The sequence below is a fragment of the Phaethon lepturus genome, unplaced genomic scaffold (assembly GCF_000687285.1).
Source record: "Phaethon lepturus isolate BGI_N335 unplaced genomic scaffold, ASM68728v1 scaffold34595, whole genome shotgun sequence".
Taxonomy (NCBI): domain Eukaryota; kingdom Metazoa; phylum Chordata; class Aves; order Phaethontiformes; family Phaethontidae; genus Phaethon; species Phaethon lepturus.
In genome coordinates this window covers 7,408-32,244 of record NW_010538986.1, presented here as the reverse complement: position 1 = coordinate 32,244, position 24,837 = coordinate 7,408, and the positions used below count along the sequence as shown (strand labels likewise).

General features: G+C 44.4%; 1 protein-coding gene across 1 annotated transcript; it reads left to right on the top strand.

Annotated features, from left to right (window-relative positions):
* Positions 1–826: 826 nt before the first annotated feature.
* ABTB1 (ankyrin repeat and BTB (POZ) domain containing 1) lies at positions 827–24,508 on the top strand (the record flags this gene model as incomplete). Its single annotated transcript, XM_010286992.1, has 13 exons — positions 827–879; positions 1,377–1,405; positions 1,899–1,964; positions 3,073–3,128; positions 4,158–4,302; positions 6,230–6,389; positions 7,306–7,351; positions 8,361–8,477; positions 12,696–12,811; positions 18,339–18,437; positions 19,054–19,221; positions 22,219–22,419; positions 24,191–24,508. Coding segments are annotated over 13 exons (1,463 nt in total), but the record flags the coding sequence as incomplete, so codon positions are not given.
* Positions 24,509–24,837: the final 329 nt, after the last annotated feature.

Sequence of the window (24,837 nt, the reverse complement as noted above, 5' to 3'; positions counted from 1 at the left end):
CGTGCGGTGAGCGAGCCGGGCCGGGGCCGAGCTGCCGGGGCGGGGGGGGAGGGGGGGCATGTTCTCCGCGTCTCCCGGCCTGAGCCGCTGCCATTAACCGCTTTAGTCAGCCGGGAGAAGCCGGGCCGGGCCTGACGGGGGGCAGCCTGGCCTTGCCTGCCCCGTTACGGTCTTGAGACCGCTCCGGCCCTTCCCGGCCTTCCTCTGACCGCTAAACCGGCGGGCTCTCGCAGCCCTGGGTCTCTGTGGGGCAGCCGCCGTGCCAGGAGGTAACTGGGGTGTGAAAAGGAGAGATTGTTTCTTTATAAGTAAACGCGCTTGGCTTTCCCCCCCGAGGAACTGGGTGCACACTGAGCCTTCCCTGATGTTGTCAGGTTTGCATGAGGTTTGCCTGTCTTGGAATTCAGGCCTCTGAATATCAGGTGGTTATTGCGTATTTCGTTGGTATGAATGTTGTCTATGGCAAATGTCCTTGCAAAAGTCTCTTCAGCTGCTCTTTCTCTACTGTTAGAAAATGTATTTGCACTGGTAGGAGGGTAGATCTCTGGAAAGTAATCTTCATGGGGATATTTAGACACCTGGTGCTGTAGACTGTAGTGGTATCTCTGAGAAATATGAGCCTGCTAAGTTTCAAGTCTCCTAGGTCATATCAAAGCAGTGTGGCTTAGCTGCAGTCATTTCAGATCAAGAGTCAGATGGGCTTGTCTGCAGGGCAAAAGGATGTTGTAACGTGAAGGCTCAGCATTGACAACAGGCTCTTCTGCTGCATCTCATGGTTTGAGTTTAAGAATGCTCTTCACCTTTTGATCCTTCTTGATTATTCCAGCTCCCAGTATGTGGATCTTCCTGGATAATCAGAACGAGCCTTTCTGTTTCAAGGTACTTGCTAATGAAGGATAAACAGGCAGATGGATGAGGTCTGGAGAACATTGTTATCGGTTGTATATTCACATTAGCTTAATTTATTGCAAGCAGTACATTGCAGGTTTACTGTAGAAGAAGGGGCTCTGCAGGTGGCCTTGCAGAAGTTTAAAATAACCAGCGTAGAAGTGATAGTGGAGAAATGATTGGTCTGGGAATGCTGTCAAACAGAGGGGCCAAGGTGACCACGTAGGGCTGAGTAGAAAGGAGCTGAGTTGCTTGGGATTTCGAATGTGGGCAGAGGAAGCTGAAGTTTGAGACAGGAAAGATACAGGGAGTGAAAGGGGTGACTGATGTGGCAGATGAGAAAAACAACTTCAGAATCTTTGTGAAGGCTGAGGGGGACTTATGCGTGTGGTTAGGAGAGACGGTTGTTGCAGTAGTTGGGGCTACTGGCTATGACAAAAGCCAGGCTCTATAGGAGATTCGTGTGCAAGACAAAGGCTGGCTTCTAGAGGTGCCAGAGGGGGAATGTTGGCAGTGTTTGATACAGCCTAAATGTGCAGGACAAGGAAGTGGCAGGAATTAAGAGTGGTCTGGAGTGATACTGATGTTGTTACTTGTGGCAAAAAAAGCCACAAGCAAGATGGGAGTCCAGCCTTGTAAACTTGGCCACTTATTTGTAAGCATCCATGCTGTGAGCATTGTTGGAGATTGTGAAGGTACTGCTGAAGTGCTCAGGCTTCTTTTGTGATTGCTCCCTGTTAGGGGTCAGCAGGAGATGTGTTTGATTTCCTTCTTTCCCCATGTGCACCACTTAAGATTGAAGGGAGCTCTCAAGCTGTGCTGCAGAAAGCCGTTCTTTGGGTTAAGGATTTGACTGATGCTCCTTCAGTCTGACAGCTCCCCAAGTCGAATGCAAGATCTTGTCATACCTTTGGAAGTTGCTGTATAAACTCAAAGTTACATCTTTTGAAAGAGGAGAATGTGACTGAGCGAGCAGCTGCATGAAGTTATAACTGCTCTCCCTTTTCTTCCAGATACCTTCTTGAACAGCGAGATGTGGAAATTAATGTCCGTGATAAATGGGACAGTACACCTCTGTGAGTTCTGCAGCCTAGAGCGCTGGCTGGGTGGGAGGGGATGGCTTTCAGAGCTCCTTTCCGCTCTCTGCATCAGCAGCTAGGAGCACTGTTACAAAATGTCTCTTGGGTTCTGCTTTTTGGGAGATGCTTATTTCTGCTTCTCTTCTCTGCAGGTGCTGTGCTAAATATGTTTTTGTCTCCCCTTCTGACTGATGCTTGTTGTAGTAGTGCTCAGAAGGGTGGTTAATTTTGTGACCAAATTACCTGGATTAAGCAGTCTGTTCTTGGCCTGACTGTGCTTTTTCCTCCTCAAAGTCTATGGCATTCTAGCATGTCTTTCCAGGTGAAGGCTGGGCAAAATGCAAAGTGACTCTGGGATCACAGTCTGTCTGGCAAGGCTGTGAACATGCAGTAGGTAGTGAGGAATCACCATGCTGGTGCTGAAGAGGGTGATATGAGCTTTTTACCTACCCACATATTAATTCCAAAGTGCATTTAGATATCTGCAGTATATTTAGAGTACAGAGTAACTTCCCAAAGTAAAGGTAGACTTACCATTTGCCTGCTGCAATGCAGGTTACAGGATTCTCCTAGTTTGTAGGACAATTTGAGGTCCCTCTGAAAGAGAATCATGAAAGGCTTAGATTGTGAAAGAGAAAACAAAACTCATTGCAAGTAGGACTTTGAGGGGTGGATTTGCTCTATGTCCAGTCTGGATGCTGTTCCCTTGTTATCATAGTGTGCAAAGTCAGACGGACAACAGAAGGAGCAAAGAGTGTTTTTGAGAAGTCAGTGGAATTGCTGAGTGCCCATGAAATGAACTCCATTAAAACAAGGATGGATTTGGCAGCTGGTGGTGGAACAGAAGGTGCTGAACACAGATTGGGACCTTGAGATCTCCTTGCAGGACAGAAGTGCCTAGGAGTGCTGGGAACAGATCCTGCTTAGTCTGTTGGTGGGGTCAGAATTCTATGCTATTCAGTAGCAATTCCTTGCTCCTATGAGGAGTCATCTTCTAAGCTTATCAGGGATGGCTCAGTGCTGAGGTCTGCATGCTGTGGTGTGCCCAAACACTGAACTTTGCTTCCTAGTGTATCTCTAATTTTCTTTCTCTTGTCATTGTCAGGTATTATGCTTGCCTCTGTGGACATGAGGAGCTTGTACGCTATCTTCTAGCCAATGGTGAGCAAAAAGTGTCCTGGTTACGGGTGCATAAAAGTGTCCTGGTGTTACTTTTCTCCATACAGGTCTGTAGGGATTGTATATCCTTCTAGCTGTCCCTTCTGGAAACTTCTTCCGTTACAACCAACCGTCTGATCAGTGATCTCAGGCTGCAGTGGGAGCCCTGGACACGTCTTCGTGGTCCCTTTTACAGGCCATTTGCTGCTTGAATTTGCTACAGGGAAGCTTTCTCTGATGACTTGAGGCAGCACTTTCTGAAATCATAGCTGATGTTTTGTAAGGGTGCAGTGCTGTTGGGAGTATGCTGATATAAGAATTGTACTTCATCTGAAGAACTGTGTAAAACTTTCTTCTACTCTTCTGAGAGTCCTGCTTTGTAAGCAGGACTTAAAGGTGAAATGCAAGGGCTTTTACTAACCTCAAACAAAGCAAGACAAACTCTCCAGGCAAAGTGCCTGTCCTTTTGGTTCCCAGCACCCAAATTCCCTTAGGCAGTGGTGATGTTCTGTGTTCTGGCAGAGGAATCGGAGTGCAGAGTCAGATCTCAAAAGGTTTGTCTCTTCCACTGCATTCAGAGCATCTTAATCAATCACTTGTATATCTAAAACAGCAAAATGCAAGTGCCCCCCAAATTTCTAGCAGAGTCTTAACCTAAAGAATCATCTCTCACCTTGTGCAAGGCAGAAATGCCTTTTAGGAGGAGCTGTTAAAAGTCTGGTTAGTGATTGTACTCTTTGTACAGTAAGATTCTTCTTCCCAGAACACTGCTGGAGCCATGCTGAGAGGCTTATTACCAGGATCAGTTTAAATGAGTCATGACTTCTTCAGAAAGGGATTTTGCTATGGGAGAACAGCTTTAGGTTATACACATGTAAGAGGAGCTTAGTTTTTGTAAATATGCTCAGTAGCTTAGGGCATCACAGTGAAACATGTCACCATCCAAAAGTCGTACTCATTTAGACACCATTCGGGGACACTTGAGAAAGATGTAACTCTACCGGCTGGCATGTACCTGTGATCATTTTGCAGGAGCGAAATGTGAGGCAAACACTTTCGATGGGGAACGTTGTTTGTATGGAGCTTTGAGTGATGCCATCCGACGTCTGCTGAAGGAGTACAAACAGATCACAGCAAAGTGCATGAAGAGAGACTACTATGATGTCTTCCTACAGCGGTAAGCAGATGAGGCAGCTCCGTGTGCAATGCATTCTGTCATCCTTCCTTAGCTGTTAACCTGGATATTCAAGCTCTCTGTTAAGGTCAAATTTGAAAGGCAACTGGTCAGTACCTTATCTCATTCCTGGGCATGTAGAGCTTCCTAAGGGATGTTCCTTTGTGCCCCAAGGGATGACTTCCAGGTAGGTATGCATTTAAAATATAGCCTCCAGTGACAGACTGGAGTACAGTCTGTCAGTACAACCTGCAGTACAGACTCCAGAGCCAACAGAAAGCTGGTCTTTATAATGCAGAAGCATTAGACTGTCATCCTTGACTGTCAAACCAAAATCAGATCACTAAAACCACATCAGCAATTTAGGATAATATGTTAACTGAAATAAGTTTCAGGCCTGAAGTGCTATAGCCTGCGAGCTGAGGTTTCCAGCAGTGATAATAGGTGTGTCATTTCTGAGATAGAGCACTTTAAGAAGCCTTAAACTGACATATAGAGACAGTGCTCAGTGCTTTCTTTTTGTTTGTTAAAAATCTGTTCATTAAAAATTTTGTTCATTTTTTAATCTAAAGATATTTCTGAAAGTTGCCTGTCACACTTTTTAGTCTTAGCCTAGAGCTTGAGAAGAAGCCTAATTTGCTCTAGGATTAGAGGAATAGTGTTAGTCTTCTTTTCTTGCTGTTTTTCTACCCTGCTAGTTCTGATGTTATTACACAAACATTTTTTTTTCCTTCCCATTGGATTGACTTAAAAAACAACAAACAAGGTTTCAGCATCTCTGTCTTCAAAATTGGAGAGCAAAACGTCCTAGAAAGATCTGACAACCCTCCCATTAGTACAGAGTCCTAATTTCTCAAACTGTGGGAAGAGAGGGGAGGAAGGAAGCTCATTTATCTGAGTAAAATCAGACTCTGCCTTTCAGGAAAGTAGAATTTTGCAGGGTGATTTGTCACTCCCCTGATGAGTTTGTGGCTCAGACAATGCAGGGTTGAGCGCACACGAAAACTAAAATGTGCTCTCATTCCAGAGAGAACTTGTGTTAAAATTGAAACAAAGTACAATAGTGGGGGGCAAAAAATAAACACCTAACTGCTTCTATTGTTTTGGGCAAGACACTAGTAGGAAGGATGTTCTAGTGGCATGAGACTGAGATCAGCATTCAAGACCTTGCTTGGACATGATCTTCTTGTGTGATTCTGCACCTTTGTGTGCACCAGTCCCGCTCTCTAGAAGGCGTATGATGGGATGTTTGTGAGGATATATATGCAAGGGGTGATAGGCATTAAGAAGCACCTGTGATGGTTGCTGTAAACTCTAGAAGTAGCAATCTTGGTTTTTTTCTCCTTTTGAAGAATGAGGGTATGGGCATGCAATCATAAACAAGGCTTCATCTCTTATGTGGTAATTGCCTGCGTTTCATGCTGGTAACATCCTTCCTTCTTCTGAGGGTGGGTGCTATCAAGTCCTCCAATTTGCTGCACGGGTAAAGCATGCACACTGACATGCACACTGCCCAGAGAGCAGGAAAGTTCCACCTTACTTTGTAGTGAGGTAATTCTTTTTGAAAGTGTGTGCTTCTGTAAGGCTTTTTGTCATCTGACAATTTAAGAGATGTGTTTGGGGGCAACTAGGTCCTCTTTAAAATCTGTTCCCTGTGTTCACTGGTTCACTTGAGGCAGGAAGGTTTCATTCTCCAGCCTTCCTCTTGCGCTAATGAAACTGCTTTGAGTCATTGGAGGGAGTGAGAGATGCCAGTCTAGTGTGTGAAGTAGCAGGCCCTGTGCTGGCCTTCTAACTGGGCAGGGAGAGACTGCAATGTCCAGAGGTATTTGTTCATTTAGACCTAATTGTACCATGTCCCCCACCAGCTTTATTCCATTCTCTCCTTTCTCATTCTGCAATGACTTTCCTCTCTCTTTGCTCCTTACAGGTTGCTGGAGCAGGGTTACCAAAGCGACATCGTTTTCATTGTTCATGGCAAATCCTTCTGTGCCCACCGCTGCATTCTCAGCGCTCGCAGCGCCTACTTTGCAGAAATGTTTGAGACCAAATGGAAGGGGAAGAACATGATAGTGTTGAAGCATCCACTGGTGAGCAAAGCTGTGCTTCCAGCTCTTTCCTTTCTTTTCCTGTTTCAACTGGGTGAAAAAATTGAGTAGGAAGGACAGTTTGATGTTTAACTTCCACAGTGAATAGCTCCTGGAGCTTAGAATGACCCTAGTCAAGGAGAGGGGCTTGTGGAGGCACTTTATGCAGTAAAATAGCATCTTATTCAGATAACAAAAAGCTGTAGACTGCGTACTTCTCCTTTGTTTCATCTGTCATGGGCTCAAACATATCTTAATTAATTGCAGTAGCAGGTAGCTGTTACCATCTGCCAGCTGCGTCACGGCTTCTCTGTGAGATGAGTTGAGTCTGTCTAATTCCTGGTGGACAGGTGGTCTGTAGTGAAGACATCACTTCCATAATTGGCACTAATTGAATCCCTTTTGTTGCTTTTGTAGCAAGAACTAAATAGGCCATACGTGCATTCCATCCATTAATCACCAATACTCGGGCATATGTTTCTAGAGCTTCATTGTGGCTGTGCATGACAACCACACTTCCCGTTTCTCAGGGCATTAAGTAATGTCTCTCCTTTCTCTTTGTACAAGAACATGTCTTTCCTCTCAAATAAAGAAGAGTTGGAAATGTTTGCAACCAGTGAAAGGCTGGATTTTACAGAGCCTGTATTATAACGTGTCTCTGGAGCGCCTCCTTTAGTCAGGTCCTGTACCCCCAGGCACATGGACTAGTATCAGTTGATACATTTAAAGAGCTGTGTAAGCCAGGTGGAGTGGCAGCATTAGTTACGCAAGGAGCAAGGAAATTGGGTGCAGTGTCTGAGTTGCTACTTAGGTGGGGGTTTTTTTGACCATGATTGTGTTTGTATTCCGTCAACTTTCAAGATTGTTATTAAGTTCCTGGGAATTCCAAAGGTAACTTTCTCCTTATGTTTTATTTTAGATTAATCCAGCAGCCTTTGGCTCTCTTCTGCAATATCTATACACAGGTAAATGACTTACTGTCTCATGTATGTATACATGGCTGATGGGCAGGTGTCTGTGCCTCTGCCATAGCACTGTTTGGGCAGTGCAGGCTTGCAGACAGCCGTGTTTGGGTGCATGAGTTGCCAACACACCCTCTCTGCTGGCAGAAGGGGAGAATGTGAGCAATCCCCATCTCCTCCAAGTTGTTTGTACCTTTTGCCAGTTGCTGTCCTGCCAATAACTATATAGTCAATTAAGAAAAAATCGGCTTGGGTTGATTGGTTGGATGGATGTGGAGAATGTATTTTTAACTTAAGGAAAGTAAATCTGTCGTCTGGGATAACAATCCCCTAAGCTGGTGAAAAGCCAGGTTCCCACGCAGGACATTTTCAGTCTGGCAGACCTGAGCAATGTGTGCTGAATGATTTGACTACTTTCTAATAATTTTTTTCTGAACAGAAGTTGATCCTAAACCTTCTGTGGAAATGCCAAGTGTTGTATTGTAGGCATGCTATCTGCTGAACTATTTCAGGCCAGGAGGTGGTGCCAGAAACTAACTTTTTCTTCACGGGTTTCCTTCCTCAGTCCAGTGTTTTCAGAAACGGTCCTTGCCACGTTTTCAGTGATGGTAAAAGGTTCTGGGATGACAGCTTGTGAGCCTAACGTCTTTTCTCACCCTAAGCCAGATAACCAATGGTGGCAGTCATGCCTGCTGCTGTTGTGCTGCTTTCTTATTCTTTTCTGGGGAATTAGACATCTTATGTATAAGCCTGTTCGCTCTTCGGCCTCTTGAATGAAGCTGTTAGGGTAGACACTGGAAGATGGGAAGGTGAATCAGATGCCAGACTGAGATTCATTGAAGTGGCAGGCAGTGTGGTACCGAGTCAGCTTCTTGGACTGAGTTGTAAGTGGATGCTGAGAAGTGAGGCAATGTGTCTAATTTCTCTGCCATCAAGCCTTCAGTCCCCGATTTTGCCGTTTTTAGACCTAAGTGGTATGGGTTAAAAGAGCTACTGCATTTCTTCTTGGCAGGTCGTCTTGATATCGACGTAGAATATGTAAATGATTGCAAGAGGTTAGCGAAGCAGTGTCGGCTGCAGGACCTCATAGACGATTTGGAGACCAAATGTAAAAAAGTCTATGAATTTGGTAAGCGTTTTACTTGCTGTTGTCTCTTCTGTGCCTGTGTGTCCTTTCAGGGAGAAAGAGGAAAGTGTGATGGTGGATGTTTCATGGTGCTCCTAGAAAATGATTCTGTTGTGGAATTCCCATGTTTGCATGATAGTCTTCAGTTATGGGCTCTCTGTAGGGCAGCTGTAGTGGTTTCTGACACATGAATGTTTCTAATTTATATTGAATGTTCGCATTATAGCAGAGCAGCCATGGCAGCTGGACTTTGCCGTGGTTGCCAGACATTCAGTGGAGCACTGTGAGGTATATTGAGAAGTGCCTTTCAGCAGAGAGCTTGTTTAAATCCCCGGGGAGATATAATATGTACTATTAGAAGTCCTTTTCTGCATTTATCTGACCTCTAACCAAAGTAAAACATTTGATAATTGGTTCAAAATGAATGCAGAGAGAGATACAACACTTTAAGAGCAGAGGAGTATTTCTGAAAGCATATGTGTATTTATAATGCATGTATGAGCCAAACCTTAAATGACGCAATCCTCTATTTAAGTGCTTTTTGTTATCCAGAGAGCTTGTGATCTAATCATGACATCAGCTTATTGCATGAAAACCAACAGTTGGAGTTTATCATTGATCTCCTCAGTTCAAGCTAAAGGACACGTGAATAAGAATCAAACCACAAGTAGGGCAAAGCGGTGTTAGTCATTAAGTAAAAAAAATTATCTTGTAACAAAACCTTCAGGCTGAAAATATCTGATTCTCATTTCATGCTCTAAGTTAACTCCTTTACTTCAGTCAAGTTAATTTTGGTTTGAGAAGAGAACATGGTCTGTAGCTTTTAAGTCAGTAGCGTTGTCCTCTTTGATCTGAGAGGTAAGAGTGTAGCTATTCCATCTTTCTCTTTCGAATTATGAGTTCGGATTATTCAGCATCCTGAAGTTGCAGGGCTTAACAGATAGAGGCAGTACTTCTGGCTCAAATTCGTCACCTGCACATCACATGAAAGATACTACCATGTGTATGTCTCTCCTTAGGCGTGTGCAATTGCTTGGTGGTGGTGAGGTACTAGTTTACCACAGTGTAGCTGTTCCCATGTAGACCAGGGTGGAAGTCGTTTCATCGTGGAAGCTGTATCAAGTCTTACCTCAGCCGTGTAAGCACAAATGTAATCATGCATCTGAAGAGATGAGAAATGCAGTTCTTTGTTTCTTGCTACAAGTAGTGTAAGATACCAGTTTGTGTATTAAATAAGTGGTGGAAAAGGGGAGTGGTGGTGAATACCATGACTAGAAAATAAAAACTACTCGGACAATCAGGTAACAGAATTATCTTGCGGCATGTTTTGAAATCAGAGTAACCCAGTGGGATGCTGGAGATCTTCCCCCCTCCCTGTTTTTCCATTTTTTCTTTTTTTTTTTTTTTCTCCTAGGGTCTAGCTGAGACCCTGGACGTGAACATTCCACCTTAATGCGTCAAGTTAAAATCTCATATTAGATTGTGGGAGGAAAATAAGGTGGATAGCTTGCTAGCTGTCTGAAGCCATTGCATAGTGGCAACCTCACTGGCAACCTAAGGACCGTGAAGTACAGTGTTTAAATTCATGAACTGCAAAAATGCTGACTTCTTGGTGAAGTTGAAAAATGGAAAATGGTGAATTAACGTTGCAGGTCGGTTGGGAGTTTCAGATACAAGCTCCACTTGGAAATGTAATACAAACTTCCTGGATGGTGCCAGACAAATAATTTAATTTCTGTGTTCTTTGGGAGGGAATAGTTGTTCTTAATTTCTAAGGCTTGACAGAAGACATAATCAGTAAGGCACTGACGGAAGTACTAGGCCTCATTTTTATTTATGACAGGTTGGATTCAAATGAATAGACAGAACTGCTGATAAGTCTGTTAAAAGTTTGTTTCTCATATCAGATCTCATGTGGAAGTCAGGAAAACTTGATTCTCCAGAAAGTAATACATATAAGAATTATAGGAGTTAAAAACGGGGAAAGATCTTGGATCACATCATGTCTAGCACTTGACAAAGCGTTGCTGTTCCTTCTAGTGCGTTAGGTATCTCGTGTTTGTCCAAAGGGCTTTCCGTGGAATAGATGTCTGATTCAGGTCTGCAGAGCAGGGTCATGTCTTGCATCTGTATTATAAAGTTGAAACGTGCCTAATAAAACAACATGAACTCAAGCCTGTGCAGCTCCAGTGGGTAATTGCAGTCTCTGCAATCTCATTATCTAGAGTTAATCAGCATTTCAAAAGCACTAGTTTAGGAAAACCCTCAAGAAGATGACCCAGTGCCTTCTGTTGCACCTGAGAGAGCCTTCAGTGTGAATGCTTGCATGTTTTCCCACACATGTATATTGTGTCTATAACAAGAAAAAACTGTTGCAGTGTTTGGAAGAGCTCAGACAGTGTTTGTCCAGATTAAGCCATAATGCCTCCTTTAGAAGAGGAGGTATTTGAAAACAAGTGTTCTGCAGTTATTTCTACAACTTTTAGCACAAAAAGAGCAAGGTTTGTGATGCTCACCTTTGTAGTGGAGGCACTGGATGTACAGAGTCTGTGGTTATAGCTTGTTGTGGCATTGGGAAGAGGAGGTATAAAGCAGGTGTCTGAATGTGGCATCATTTTGGAAAGGTTTGGGAGTTTGTTGGTTTTTTTGTGGCTTTTGTTTTTTGTGGTGCATTGGCTCAATTGAAACATAAGACTACAAAGAAGTATTGAGCAGTGGAAACAAACGCAGCTGATGAATTGGTAGGTGACACTGATTGCAATACAGCTGGGCTAGACTGGGAAGAAGGACAAAATCCTCCATTTTCAACCATAGTTGAGTTATTCCCTCCAGGTCCTTGCATTGTTTATGTTGCTCTGTTCAGAAAACCCTTCATTCCTGTTTCTTGCAAGAAGGTGATGGTCCCTGCTGCTTGCTTGCAGCCAACAGCTTATTCCTGTTCTGTCACTTTGATTTTTATTGTTTCTGTTAGAAGAGGGTTACTTGTGATACTGAACACTGTGCTCTTGGATTTGAGGGATGAAGTGTCTAAAACGTCTCGTGATAGATGTGCTTCTCAGACAAATCACTGTTCTTTCCTGTCACTATGAAAGTGCACAGATGCTTTGTAGATTCTTTCCCTTGACTACTGCTTAAAACTTGCTGGGTCCATTAGCGCTTAGAGAGCCTGATTGATTTGGCGACTGTTATAACAGGCACTACACAAATATAAATGATTCTCTCTGCCGTAAGGAATTTCTGATTGCACAGTGAGAAATTTCCTTCTCTCACGCTGGTCTGTAAGTGGACAGGGCTTTTTGAGAAAATGCACTCAGTCTTGTTTGTGCTGGTGCCACGTTTCCTCTTGGCTTATTTACTCTGTCATCTATCTGCAGGTAGCGTTTAGTGCTAATAGAGCAGCCTGTCTCCTTGCTGGTGTAGCTCCATGTGTAGCAATGATGGTACCTGGCTGTCTTGTATTGGTAAATTATCCTTCCCTTTCCAGTATCTTTCTGGGATATTCAGCCCGTTAGAGGTACAGTGGTGGCATATCTGAAGAGTGCAGCGGTAATGTGGAGGAGGGGGTGGAGAACTTGTTTTGTAGCACATCGTAGTCTTGTTTCGCCCACAGCCCAGTGGAGTCATCTGATGGAGCTCATGTAATGCTGCACAAAATGTCAGGGAAAATGAGGTCTCAAGGTGGTGTGATTCACCTGCAAGGGGTTTTAATGAAGTGAATCGTGCCTGTCAGAAATTCTTCTGAATGCTTCAGCATGGAGCCGCTTAACTCTCTTGTCCTTGAGAGTTAACTCTGCATCTCTCTGGCTCCCAACAGTATCTCAAGCCTTCCTCACCACCAGTTTGCATTTTCCAGTGGTACTCTGTTTTTTCACATGCTTCCCTATATTCCAGGGACTCTTGAATGACTTACATGCTCCGGTCCTCACCCCAAAGCATGCTGAGCTGAGAACAAACCTAGGGTAGGGAACTGTGGGAGGGAGGTGGCCAGAAAGATGAAAGGCTGTGATGGCAGCTGTATTGTAACGCAATAGCTGGGCATACTGCAGGCTGTCGCTCTTTTTGATTTTGGGTGGTTGGCTTCAATGAGCTTCACAGCAGCTTCAGTCATAGCAAGACCACAAAAGTATGATCATGTATTTTGCTTCCCCTTCATCAGGCTGGGAGAGAATGTTTGTAGAGGAATTTAGGCATCTCTACTCTCTTGTTTTTTGCTTCTTCCAGTCTCTTCCAAGCCAGGGACCTGTGTGAAAGTGCTGACGATTGAGCCCACAGGTAACTGCCGGCTGCAGGAAGATCTGGCTCTTCTAGCAGACTGCGCCCTGCCAGCCGAACTGCGGGTAGGGAGCATTTATACTACTTCTGGTCTCTGGGGCTGTGATGTGTGTTCACATGTGTTCAGTCACATTCTCTCTATTTGAATTTAGTGCTCACTTGTTTGCTGGTGCTCCAAATGCTGAAAGCCTTTTATTGCTTGGAAACGCTGTAAAATTTTTTGATGAGGCTGTCAATACTGGTCCTTTCCCTTGTTTTTTTCCCCCAACAGGGATCTCTGTAAGCAAAAACCTTGCCATGTGGTTGGTGGGGATTTACCCATTGACTACAGTGAGACAAGAGTTGGCCCCCAGCTATGTTTCCTTCTTTCCGCCATCCTTCTTGAGTATCAGAAGTGTTTTATCAGCAGGCATTGGTACCTGAAGGGACATATAGATGGAAGATGGCTTGCTGGGCTTGCTTGGTAGGAACTGACACCTTTCAGTGGAGAGGTGCTTTCAAATCCTGAAAATATTTCCAGCAGAAATGTGAGTCCCTCTGACAATAGATTTGCTTTTCATAACTACATCTTGTTGACCCTTAGAAGTAGCCCACAGACCACAGGTTGATGATTACTATGTTAAAATACCATCGGTATTATTAGTTAGGCTCAGATATGTGGATCTTTGCTCCCAGTTGCAGGAGAACAGCATAAATATTCGTGGTCTTCATTCTCCCTGCATCTGTTGTTTTCTGTAATATCAGCAGATTCACTTTGCTCTTATGTCTGTCCTTTTTTTCTTTTTGTCCAGTACAAAGCACTGAAGTTAATAATATGAACTCACTTTAGGTGGCTGCTGTGCCTGGAGGTTGCATGACTGAGTGATGTAGCAAAGTTTATTGCCTTTTTTTCTTTTTGTCCTCTGCCGAATAGACCTGCCTGGTGCAGAGAGCGTGTGTGGTGTGTGCCTGAGTGTGTGACTGACCTGCTGGATAAGGTTTCTTACCTGTAATAAGCCGGTGTGTTTTGTACTGGGTTTTGGCAGACATATTTTTCTGAGTACTGAGCACTATATAGAGGGAGTTTTTCTCCATCAAGTTTCCATCTACCAATGCAGAAATCTTTCCTACGTAACCTGCCTCTCCCAAATAACCATGTACTTATTTGTGGATTTCAATATGCTTTTCTGTATGTTTGCAAGCTTTAAAGGGAGGTGATACTATAAGTAAGCCTCAGATTTACTTCCTCAAGAACTAAAAAAGGATTGTGGCCCTCAAAACAGTGAGATTTACATAAATTTTAAGTCACACTTCACAAATAAAAAGAATGCTTTCTGTTTGATGGCTTGTTCCCAGACCTTGATGTCGTGCTCCTGTCAGGTTAAGCTTTCTTCTGAAGGGTTAGAAACACTTCCTTTTTAATTCTCTCATGCAGAATAGGAGCTGGAAGAAAAATATGAAACTTGGAATAATACGGTCATCTGACAGCATTGTGAATGCATCTGTGAGCTGTGGTTTTCTTGCTGTGTTCATATAGCAGAGCGAAGGCAGTTACAGCAGCATTAGACTTGTTATGGCTGTAAAAGTGAAGAGGGCATGGGCACACGCCTGCTCACTAGAGAGTTTGTATGTCATCCACAAATGTGGGTGCTTTGTTTAAGCACTTTGTTTAAGCCTGGTAAATTCTAAGAGATTCACGTTTTCCTCTCTCTAGGACTTTTTTTTTTTTAACTTCTAAAGAATATATGAACAAAGCTCTTCATCCTATTGCCATTTATACCTCGTCCTAATGTTTACAAATTGTTAAATTCTATGAATTAGGCATCTTTGTCTAGGACAGAGGAATCACATATCCTCATTCTTACAGGATTTGATGCCATACAAGGAATGGTATACAAACTATGTAACCAAAAATGGCAGGGACAACTGAATAGTCACGTACATTTACATCTGTGTTCTTGAGAGAAACATATTTTTTCCAGCCTCTGCACAACAAAATAGGCTTCTGGATAAAAGCCAGCATTTCTTGATGGCATTTCAGGTAAGGATCAGAATTTGGCCAGAGACATTCTGAGCTGCTGCATGTCATGTAATGCCATATTGCATGAAATAGGGATGTATACAACTTTCTGTTTCACTATAAACAAATAATTTGTGTGTAATGTCTTTGATATTTGAATGATGCAGAAAACTCTATGCATCCCAATTTCATAGTTCAGTAATATGCTATATGACTAAAACAATAATTAACATTTGATATCCAATCACAGTTCATTTATTAGTTTTTATAGAGTGAGAACTGTCTATTCTTTGAAGTCTTAAGCACATTTGTAATCTTGGTATGTTGTTTCTCATTCCTGTTTATACTTGAAAGCCTTTTCTCTTTCAGTGTTTGTTTTTAAAAGTGTGGTTGTTGTCTCTATTTTGTTTTAAACTAGTAATGGCCAGAATTTTTCTGACCACAACAGCTGCTGCTTTGGTTTGTTGCAATAAAATTTAGCAGTGACAGATTTAAGTCAAATACCATCAAAAGCCAGGCAACTGTCAAAAACCATGTGGCTTTCCACTGTCTGTCTGCCTAGCTCTTCATTTTGTGTCTGCCAGGTGACCTCTGAGTAGTTAGAGACTCCAGGGCTTCCAGTATATGAGACTGTAAGCACATTGTTTCCCTGTAGATATTTTTTCATTACCTTGTAACTGAAATCTTATTTTCCAAACCAAGATGAAATCAGACTCAAATGGATCAGAGTTTGCCATGAAATAAATACTGTTCTCTCCATCTGTATTGACATTTGGTGTGGCTGCAAAAAAATGTGACCATTTGTCACTTTTGGGGTAAAGCTAAATCTTGTAATGCGTAGAGAGATCAGTTGAAAACACGTAGATAGGTCCATCTTGTCTGTCTTGGCACCTGTGTAGCGTGGTTGTCCATGGGAGTTATTCCTGTGCTTTGCTTTGCCCATTTGGCAGAGGCAGATTAACAGAACTATTTACAACATGTGTCCAATTTTTTTTTTTTTTTAAATCCAATCCACTTGCATCTGGTTATGGGCTGGTAATCTTCTCTTGGATCACTAACCCTGGTATTTTGTGCTGTAATTTATTTACAGTTTTCTTGTTGAGATAATCTGGCCAAGGTACAAATTGCTGCCACTGATTTGTTTTGTATGTGTTTGCCTCCAGCAACACTTCTATTTAAGCGCTAATAACAAATTCATAGCAGCAAAGACTTGGCCCTCCACAAGTGATGGCTGGAAGATCCTGTGAATGTTCAAGCAGTCTTACGCTATAGAGGTGTGGAGAACATTTCTCTGTGGTGAACGAGTTATTGTGAATGTGCTTGCACCTCGTAGGCTAGACTGTTTTATGCTTCCAGGGTAACATACTTAACTTTGGCAGCTGTGCTTTGCCTGGACAGGGCTATGCTAAGGAGGTCGCCTGAATGGGGTGGTGGGAGAAATAAGCCAGTTTTCTGCAAGGAGATGCTGAAAGGGAGATGAAATTCCTCAAGCATGACAAGGCAGGAGAGTAGAAATAATAGAGACTTAAGGGGAGTAAAAGGGAAAATTCTGCAAAGCTACTTCATGCTGAATAGAAGAGACAAAGATTTGAACCTGCTTTTGTAGTAGGAATTGGAAATTACCTTGTAAACCTGAGCATCAGAGTGGGGACCAGGCAAGGCTAGAAGCAGGAAATTGAGCCTGGTGGAGTTTGTAATTCAGGAGACAAACTCTTGAGACAAACACAACTTCCATGTCCATTCCAAAGGGATGGGTTCCTTTTAAAGATTTGCATTTGTACAATGAAAGGGGAGCAAAGAAGGGGTGCACGTAGCAGATGTGGAGTTTGTCTCAGTTAAAATTCCTGTGCCACAAAGAGTGGCATCTTATCAAAGCCTGTTTCTAGGTTAGTTTTACCTGCAATGTGCCTGCAAAATTGTAGCCTTGAAAATCATGTCAGAATTTCTGGGAGAGGACCTGGAAGCTGTGGGCTTAGGGTGGGGATAGCAGCAAGGCAAACGGGGTGGGCAGTTGGGTCATGCCTACTAGCCTTTGTCATGGGATGCCACGGAGTGTGGTTGCAGATCCCAGGCTGCAGCATGTTGGTTGCCTTGAAACATGAGACATGCAACAGCAAACTAGCAGCCTGGGGAATCTACAGGTGATCTCATCTTCAGTGCTGGAGGTGCCCTTTGTGTTACAGCTGTATGAAAAGCAGCTAATAGATCGGGTGCGGAGTGTTCCTTGAGTTGCTGCATCTTTTCTGGTAGAGGAGTTCCCCGATGGGGAAGGGCTCGCAGGGGAGAGGTGCTAGGGAGAGGCAGCAGTATTACTGTGACAGCCATGCGCACAGTTTGAATGTCAGCTGGGCTTACTCTCCTCTGATTAGGCACCCGAAGCTGCCAAATGTTGCTGTGGACAGACAAAGAGCCTGGCACATGGTCCAGATTGCCATGTTCAGTGGCGGTGTGAGCTTTTGCCAGCTTGGTGTCTTGCCACATCCTAGAACCTGTTTTGTGAGAGAAACGCCACTGCACGCGAACTGAGCTTGGCTGAGAGCACCAACCCAGTGTATTGCAGGCTGTGTCTTTGTGTAGTTTGGGAGGGAGGGGGCATCTGGCTCCTCAGTAAAGCTGAAAGTTCATTGCTTTCAGTTAGGATGGAGGCAGGTGTGTTGGAAATGGTACTCAGGTAGTCTGTGATTGGGAGATTGATCTTCAGGGTCAGCCCAGGATTTTCGCACAGGCAAACTTGGGGTGTAACTTTCCTGCATGAGAGACAGTGGTAATAAGCTCCTTGGCCCAGGCAGCCCTGGGGCATGTGCTTGGAAAACAAGAATCAAGGGAAACTTTTGTTTCCAGAGGTTGATTGTCATGGTTATATGACTGTGAATATAAACTTTTTTTTACAATTTAAATACCCTGTATATAGGATTAGGTGAAAGTGAAAATATTTGGGAGTGTGACTTTAAAATAACATAAGGCCAACAGACTTTATTTTTTTGTGTGTGTGCTGTCTTTATTGGCATGCAGGACTGGGAGGAGGTGTGTTGGTGTTAAAATAATCACTAGAGTATTAATACTGAACAAAGCTATCTTTGCCTGAAAACCAAATAAGAAGTTTAAAATGTGTTTTACAAATGTTGGCTTATTCAAGTGAGGCAGTAGTTGTTGCCAAACCATTGCAAACTGGTGTATTCATCTCTGTAATCTATACATTACTACATCTACCTGTACACTTACATTGTAAAGGGCTAGTCCTAAGCTCTAGTATGCTTATGATACCCACTACATGAAGTAAACTTCACCTCCGCTTGGTTATCTGCCTTGTTAGGTGGCACAGAAATGCTTTCCAGAGGTGTATGGAGGGACAGGGAATTTCCATGGATAAGGGAGGCAGCTGTAACTTGTACCAGGAATACCTCTATCAGGAGTGCAAGGACACGAGTTCCACATATCGAAATCTGTGTTCAAAGCATCTCTGGTGCTCTGCACTGTGCTGAAGGAACAGATGGATGGTTGCTTCTGGGAAGACCAAGAAGTCCAAACTTGTGACCCTGAGTGTGTTTAAAGCATGAATGTTAAAGGCAGGGTTTTCTGGTTTCTCTTCCTAGGTTGGTTTTGGAGAACTGCCATTTGACAGCACTGACAACTTTAACAGTTGTCCCGACGTGTGTTTCCGGGTGGCTGATTACAACTTTTTGTGCCATAAGGTATGTGCTTGTGCTACACTTCATTCTGCTCCCTTTTTGCCATATATCTAGTCTCACTGTGTCCCCCACCCATACAGTGCTGGATACGCTCTGCAGAAGCAGCATTGCTTCATCAGCTGGAAAATCAAAAGTCTTCTTGCAGCTGGAAACTATTTTTAAAGCATTTAACAAAACAGAAAACCCAGCTGGTGAGGTGAGGCGATAAACTTACGGATTCAGCTACAACATTCACAGCTGCAAAATCTCCTATTGCTGGCTTGTGAGCTCAGTGTCCAGAGAGGGGAATGTTTGATCTGCAAGTAAACAGCAGTAAGAATGCATTTTGAGATCCAAGCTTAACTTATTCTCCTGCCCTAATGCCATACTGCTTTTGAATCTCTTAAGTTTACAAACCCTTGTGTGTATGTGTGTGTGTGTGTGTTCTGAGGGTAGGCATGGATAGAAAAAAGGTATGGAAAAATGTTGCAGGTGCAGTTTCAAAATATAGGGATAATCTGAGTTACAGAGCCTGAACTTCCAAAATATCTTTGAGCTGCTCTGACAGCTGGTTCGTGGTGCTGTTTGGTTTGGTGCAGCGAGAAAGATGCTAGTGTTTTGGTCTTTCTTCCCTCTCCAGGCATTTTTCTGTGGTCGCAGTGATTATTTCAAAGCCCTTCTTGAAGACCATTTCAGTGAGAGTGAGGAGCTGCAGACACAGCCCAGCATCCCTGTGGTGACTCTCCACAACATCTCAGAAGACATCTTCATCCGGGTCCTATACTACATCTACAGCGATGATACAGAGGTGAGGCCAGCCATAGAGCCTTTCCTGCTGTGCTGGTTAATTCTGGAGGTGTTCACAGCAGTGTTTTCCTACAGTATCTGGAGGGGGGAGTGTGTGTGTGGTTTTTAAGTGCTACTGCCCTACTCTGCCACCTCATTTCTGTCTCAGAAACCCACAAACTGGGACTTGCTGTTAGCCAGGCAGGGATCTAGTTTATGTGCATGACATTCTGGGAAGCAAATCCCTAGTCTTTCATCCCAGAACAAAAATTTAGAAATTATGCTGCACATTGTATGTTGGCATGATAAATGCAGGGCTCTGCAGATTTCCCTCCTGGGCTCTGTGGAAGGATAAGGTGAGCAGCTGCCAGTAGATGGCAGATTGAACACATTTGGAGCTGTGGAAAGGTTGAGAGCGCTGCTTATTTACTCTTGGCATCATAGCCCACTTTTCCATTTGTAGCAAGTCATTGTTTCCACTGTTATTTATTGCTGGGGTGGGCAAAGGTTCCACCAGGAGACCAACGCCTTGCTGTGCTCAGTATTGCAAGTCGTAACAAAATGGCCCTAACCCACCTAGTTTTCAGCCTAATGGAAGGTACGGCAAATATCAGCATTTAAGCAGCTTCCTGCTTTGGTTTTGTGGCAAGTGCTTTCAGCAGGTCTAGCTACAGGATGCCAGAACACATTCTGGCATTAGGGCAGCGATCAGAGACACTGCTGCACCTGCCAGTGTCACTTCTCCCAAGCAGTATTTGCGCTCTGGGTTAGGTGCCACATACAGAGAGTATGCGCAGCTGTGACCTTGTTTCTGTTGATCTGTTCACCTCCGAGTAGCAGCAGGGAATGTGCGATAGGGAGAGATGAATTTAGCAGGCAGCAAGGGCAGGGTTGCCATTGGTATGCCAAAGAGCAGATGCTTCACTTGTCTGTACTCTTCCCTCAGCCATGTGCTGAAAGGGCAGGCAGAGAGGGAAAGAAGCATGTTGGGGCTGTGAAGACCCTCCTGACCTTGTGACTGCACGGCAGCATGAACCCGTTCCCTTGCACCTCTCCAGTCTGCCTGCCCTCCTCGTGATGGCTCACAGGAAGGATGTTTACCAAGCAGCCATCACTTTCTAAGGGGTGCCTCAGCTGCCCTGTCTGGTCTTGGAGCAGGACAGACCAACAACGTGTAAGAGTTGAAAGGGTCTTGCTCATGTGTTTCCTATGCAGGATGGTACCATCACAGAAACTATCTTGGATTTTAAACTGAGCAGCCAAGATCTGAGCTTCTGCAGAGAGTTCATCTGTAATGAAAATCTAGCAAGAAAAATGGTCAGGAAAACAGGAATGTAGCTTAAGCTCCATGCTTGTATGTGGAGTGTTCTCCCTGCCAGCATTCCCAATTCCACTTCTCTTTTTCCAAAGGATTTATGTCTCTCTGCCATGTAGTACTGGCAATGCTGGCAGTTGGAGGGAAGAGTGTGTGCAGAGGACAGAAGGGGTTTCAGGTAGAAAGAGAAGTTCCTGATCAGAGTTTTTGTGTGGGCTCAAGGGGAGCTTTTGGAGGAACGTTTGCCAGGTTTGTCCTTGGTCAAGCATTTGGGAGCTGCTGCCATCAATAGTACTGACTCAAATGCCCCCAACTTGTGGAGTTCTTGCAGCTTATGAAAAGGCAAAGCAGCACTTGATTAATAATCCCAAGAGATTTGTTACACCACTGTGGCACTGTAGCATTTGTGGCATTCCTCTAATATATCTTGCATCCTTCTATACAGCTGAGACATTTGCTCTGAGTAGTCTCTCCAAACACTGGTGTGGACAGCTGTAGGGCAAGAAATAATGAGCCTTTTGCAGTTGTCAAAGTGAGGAACCACATGTGTAGATGTGGGCAGCTGTTTTGCTGCTGACCGGTTATCAGGGCAGTGGACCACACTGCACTGGAGTTACCATTCCTCAATCTAGACCAGTGTGGCTTGGTCTCTAGATCCAAGTGATCTTGCTTCCACAGCCAGGGTATGCTGCACCCTGCAGATTTGCTGTTAAAAAGAATGTGGGTAACTGTGCTCTTTGCACTTCACATTAGCAGGAACAGAACTGTGCAGAGAGAGGCTCTAGTTCCAGGTTAGTGACGCAGATGGCTGACTAAAATAGGATTTGCCCAGCCAGGGGGAAGAGACTGAGTGAAGCTGGAGGTGGTGTCTCTACACCATCTATAGCATTTTTTATCCTCAGATCACTTGCAAGGAAAAAAAGTACCCAAGAGGGAAATGGGAGGGTGGTTCTCTCGCTCAAGAGCCTGAAAATGTTAAAGACAATTCACAACAGTGTAAGCTTGAGCATCTGGTGCATGACTTTAGTCCAGTTTGAAAGCCTGTTAGAGCTCCGTGAGTATTTGATATGCAGAGTCTGTTCCTTACCTAGTTGGGCCTCACATACAGTTTATTTGGGATGCAATTTTCTGTCCTTGGATGTTTGCCTGTGCCAGGGAGGTTGTGCTGGCTGAATTAGCAGAGCCAGTTTGAGGAAGGAACGTAAGAGGATTTTCCACTTTTTTTCACAAAATGCAAGTCCAGCAGTACAAAATGGGAGGAAGAGTCCTCGTGGGGACAAGGTGCTCTATCCTGCCAGCCTGTTCTGTTTGTCTCTTTGAAGGGCTTTCAGTACCTCTGGTAAAAGCTACCTCCTTCCACTGCCACGTTGAACATTTCTTAGCAGCTAGCTTTTGGCTGCACTTCAGTGTTTCAGCATTGCTTTGGGGTTAACTAGTGGGTTAGTTGTAGCATGGCAAACTTCATGCTTTGTGCTGAGCAAGCTGCCTCAGCAGCATTTTAAACTCCTCTGTGGTAACTGAGTGGAAGACCTAGCACTGAAAGATTGAGCTCCTGTCTCTCCATAGTACTCTTAACACTTGTCCGGTGATGGGCCAAACGACACTTCAGGGAATCTCTGCTAAAACACATGAGAAGGCGGCAGTTTGCCAGAGACAAGTGAAGTGGGTAGGACTGGACAGTAATTCCCCTCTTCCCATTGCCAGCTGTCCCCGGAAAACGCCTACGACGTGCTGTGTGTGGCAGACATGTACCTGCTGCCTGGGCTCAAGCGTCTTTGCGGCAGGACCTTGTCTCAGATCCTTGATGAGGACAACATTGTCAGCATCTGGAGGATTGCAAAGCTGTTCCAGCTGACCCGGCTGGAAGACCAGTGCACGGAGTACATGGCAAAGATCATCGAGAAGGTAGGAGAAACACTCTCCACTGTACTTACCACACGTGCCTGTAAATCTAACTGTACGGTGAGCCATAGATACAACGGACAATGGAGCAGCAGTTAAGTAGCAAAGTACATGGTGAGTTAGGACAGAAGATGGGGAGTGTGGCAGTATCTGATGTTGCTGCAGTAAGCCAGATGCTGGTGGCTGGCTAGCACATCCCTGTGGACTGTGAGGTGAAAAACCCACCCAAAAAGTTCTGCAAGTGCCATGGGCAGGTGACTTTCACTGAGCTTTCAGCCACTGTGCCCAGATCAACAATGGTGTTGCCTGAGTACGCCAGCTGCAGCCTGGAGAACCCAATGGAATGTGCAGGGGAGCTCTGTGCAATAAATGTTTTTCGGTGTTTGCTGGAGGGAGTTTGTCCTGGCATAATGCTATAGAAAAGAGTAATCAATGAGATCTCTACTCTCCTCCAGGATGACAAATCTGACAGTAGGGGTTTTCACAGGGGAAATTTGGCAGTTGAACAGCCAAAAATAATGAATCTAACACTGAAGTTTTCTTTATGGGGCTCCATTTAAGTATAGTCCTGAGTGGTTATAGCTTGAAGTTTCAGGACTTGTGGAGACAGTTGCCATACAGAAGGGAAAACTAGAATCTATGGGGTGGTTTTATCCTGAGACAGATCTGTATAAATGGCTTATAGAGTTCACTTGGGAATGTAACATTTTCACGTGCTTGAAAGGTGTGTAATTCTCTTTGGCATGTGCAAACAGCAAAGGAAGTTACTCTGGGCATGTTATTTTGTTCAGTGTATAGCTTGGGGATGATAAGATGCACCAGCAAGCACCCAGATTCTGGCTTCTGAAAAAGCGATTTGGTTTGAAAGCTGATGAATATCCCAAGTAGTAACTGGGCAAGGTAGGGCCTTGCTTGTGTGTTCCTGTTGCATTCCCCTTCTCTAGCCTGAGTGGGAGTCCTTGGACCCAGCATTGGCAGTGTGCCTTCCTAAGGGCGTTGGCACAAATGGAGCCAGCCCAGCTGTTCAGACATCAGCAGCTGCCAGTACTGATGCACTGATGAAGGGAACAGGGAGAGATTTTTGGCACTATGTGTAGCATAAAGCAAGGCTCAACAACCTGCTGTGCCCAGGCACAGTTCAGTAGCGTAGAGAGATGGAAGCTGCCTCTCACCCTTCAGCAGACCACATGTTCCTGGGGAACTTGATGCAAAATCATTCATGGGTGACCTGATTCTGTCAAGTTCAGTGCAGAACAGAGTACCTGCCTTGCTGTGATCTGCTGGTCAACTGTTGGTGGTGGGGCTGAGCGCTGTGGTGTGGATAGAATCATCTGCAGCTCCTGGTTCTGAACTGGGCACAAGCACCCACTGTCTTGCCTCTTGCAAGACATTTCCTGGAAATGTTTGGTAGCATCTCCTGATTGCTGCTGGGGATCCTTTCTGGAGGGAATGCTGTGTATATTTGTGTGCCCCAATACCAGAACTATGGATGCTTAGTTAGTGGGTATTAGTGTGCCGTTTGGGGTGCAGATTGCTTACAGTTGTGACCATCAATTGTTGGAGTATTACTGTCTCCTTAGGATGAAGGGCAGGATGCATCTCCAAGTGGTGTCCGTAGGAGAAAGAGGAAGATTTGGGTCTCCATGTACCCCTTAGCATTCCCTTTTTTACTGTGGGATCCCTCAATAGTGGCCGAGTCCATTATCACAATCCTTTACATCCCTTTACCTGTCGTCTTGTCTTCCTAATGGTTCTCTTTTTCCACCACATCCAGCTGGTGGAGTTGGAGGAGTTTGTGGCTGCTGTGAAGGAGAATGCGGAGGCCGTGGAAGAACGACAGGAGACTGACTCCATTCCTCTGGTCGATGACATCCGCTTCCACATCACCAGCAACGTGCAGACTTACAGTGCCATTGAGGAAGCCAACCAGAAACTTGAAGCTCTGGAAAACCTCCTGGCCAGTATAGGGCTTGAGTGCTGATGTGTGCAAACCCTGCCTGTCACATGCAGCCTGCATAGCCCCCACTGGGTTTGCTCGGAGTGCAAGAACATCTGAGTCTCTGAATGTCTCTGTTCTTCTTTGTCCTCCTTCCCATCCACTTTCAGGCATGGTTTCTTTTTAATTTATTTATGTCTGTACATTTGCATGTCTGGTTTGTGTGTGGTTTTATTTGGTTTTTTGTTTCTCCTTTCAGAAGTAGCTCCCAAAGCTCAGCCCAAATCAGTAGCTGCTCCTTTGTACAATACAGTGCGGATAGGAGACTGCAAGCTGTTGGGGGTGGTAAGGGAGCTGTGCTGGGAGACTTGCTACTGCCTGGTGTTAGGACCCATCCTCTCTGAAACTGCTTCATGCCAGGGTATTTGTTGAATTGCCACCAGCAGAGGAACAAAACTGGATTAAACTCTCCAAATAAGTATAGT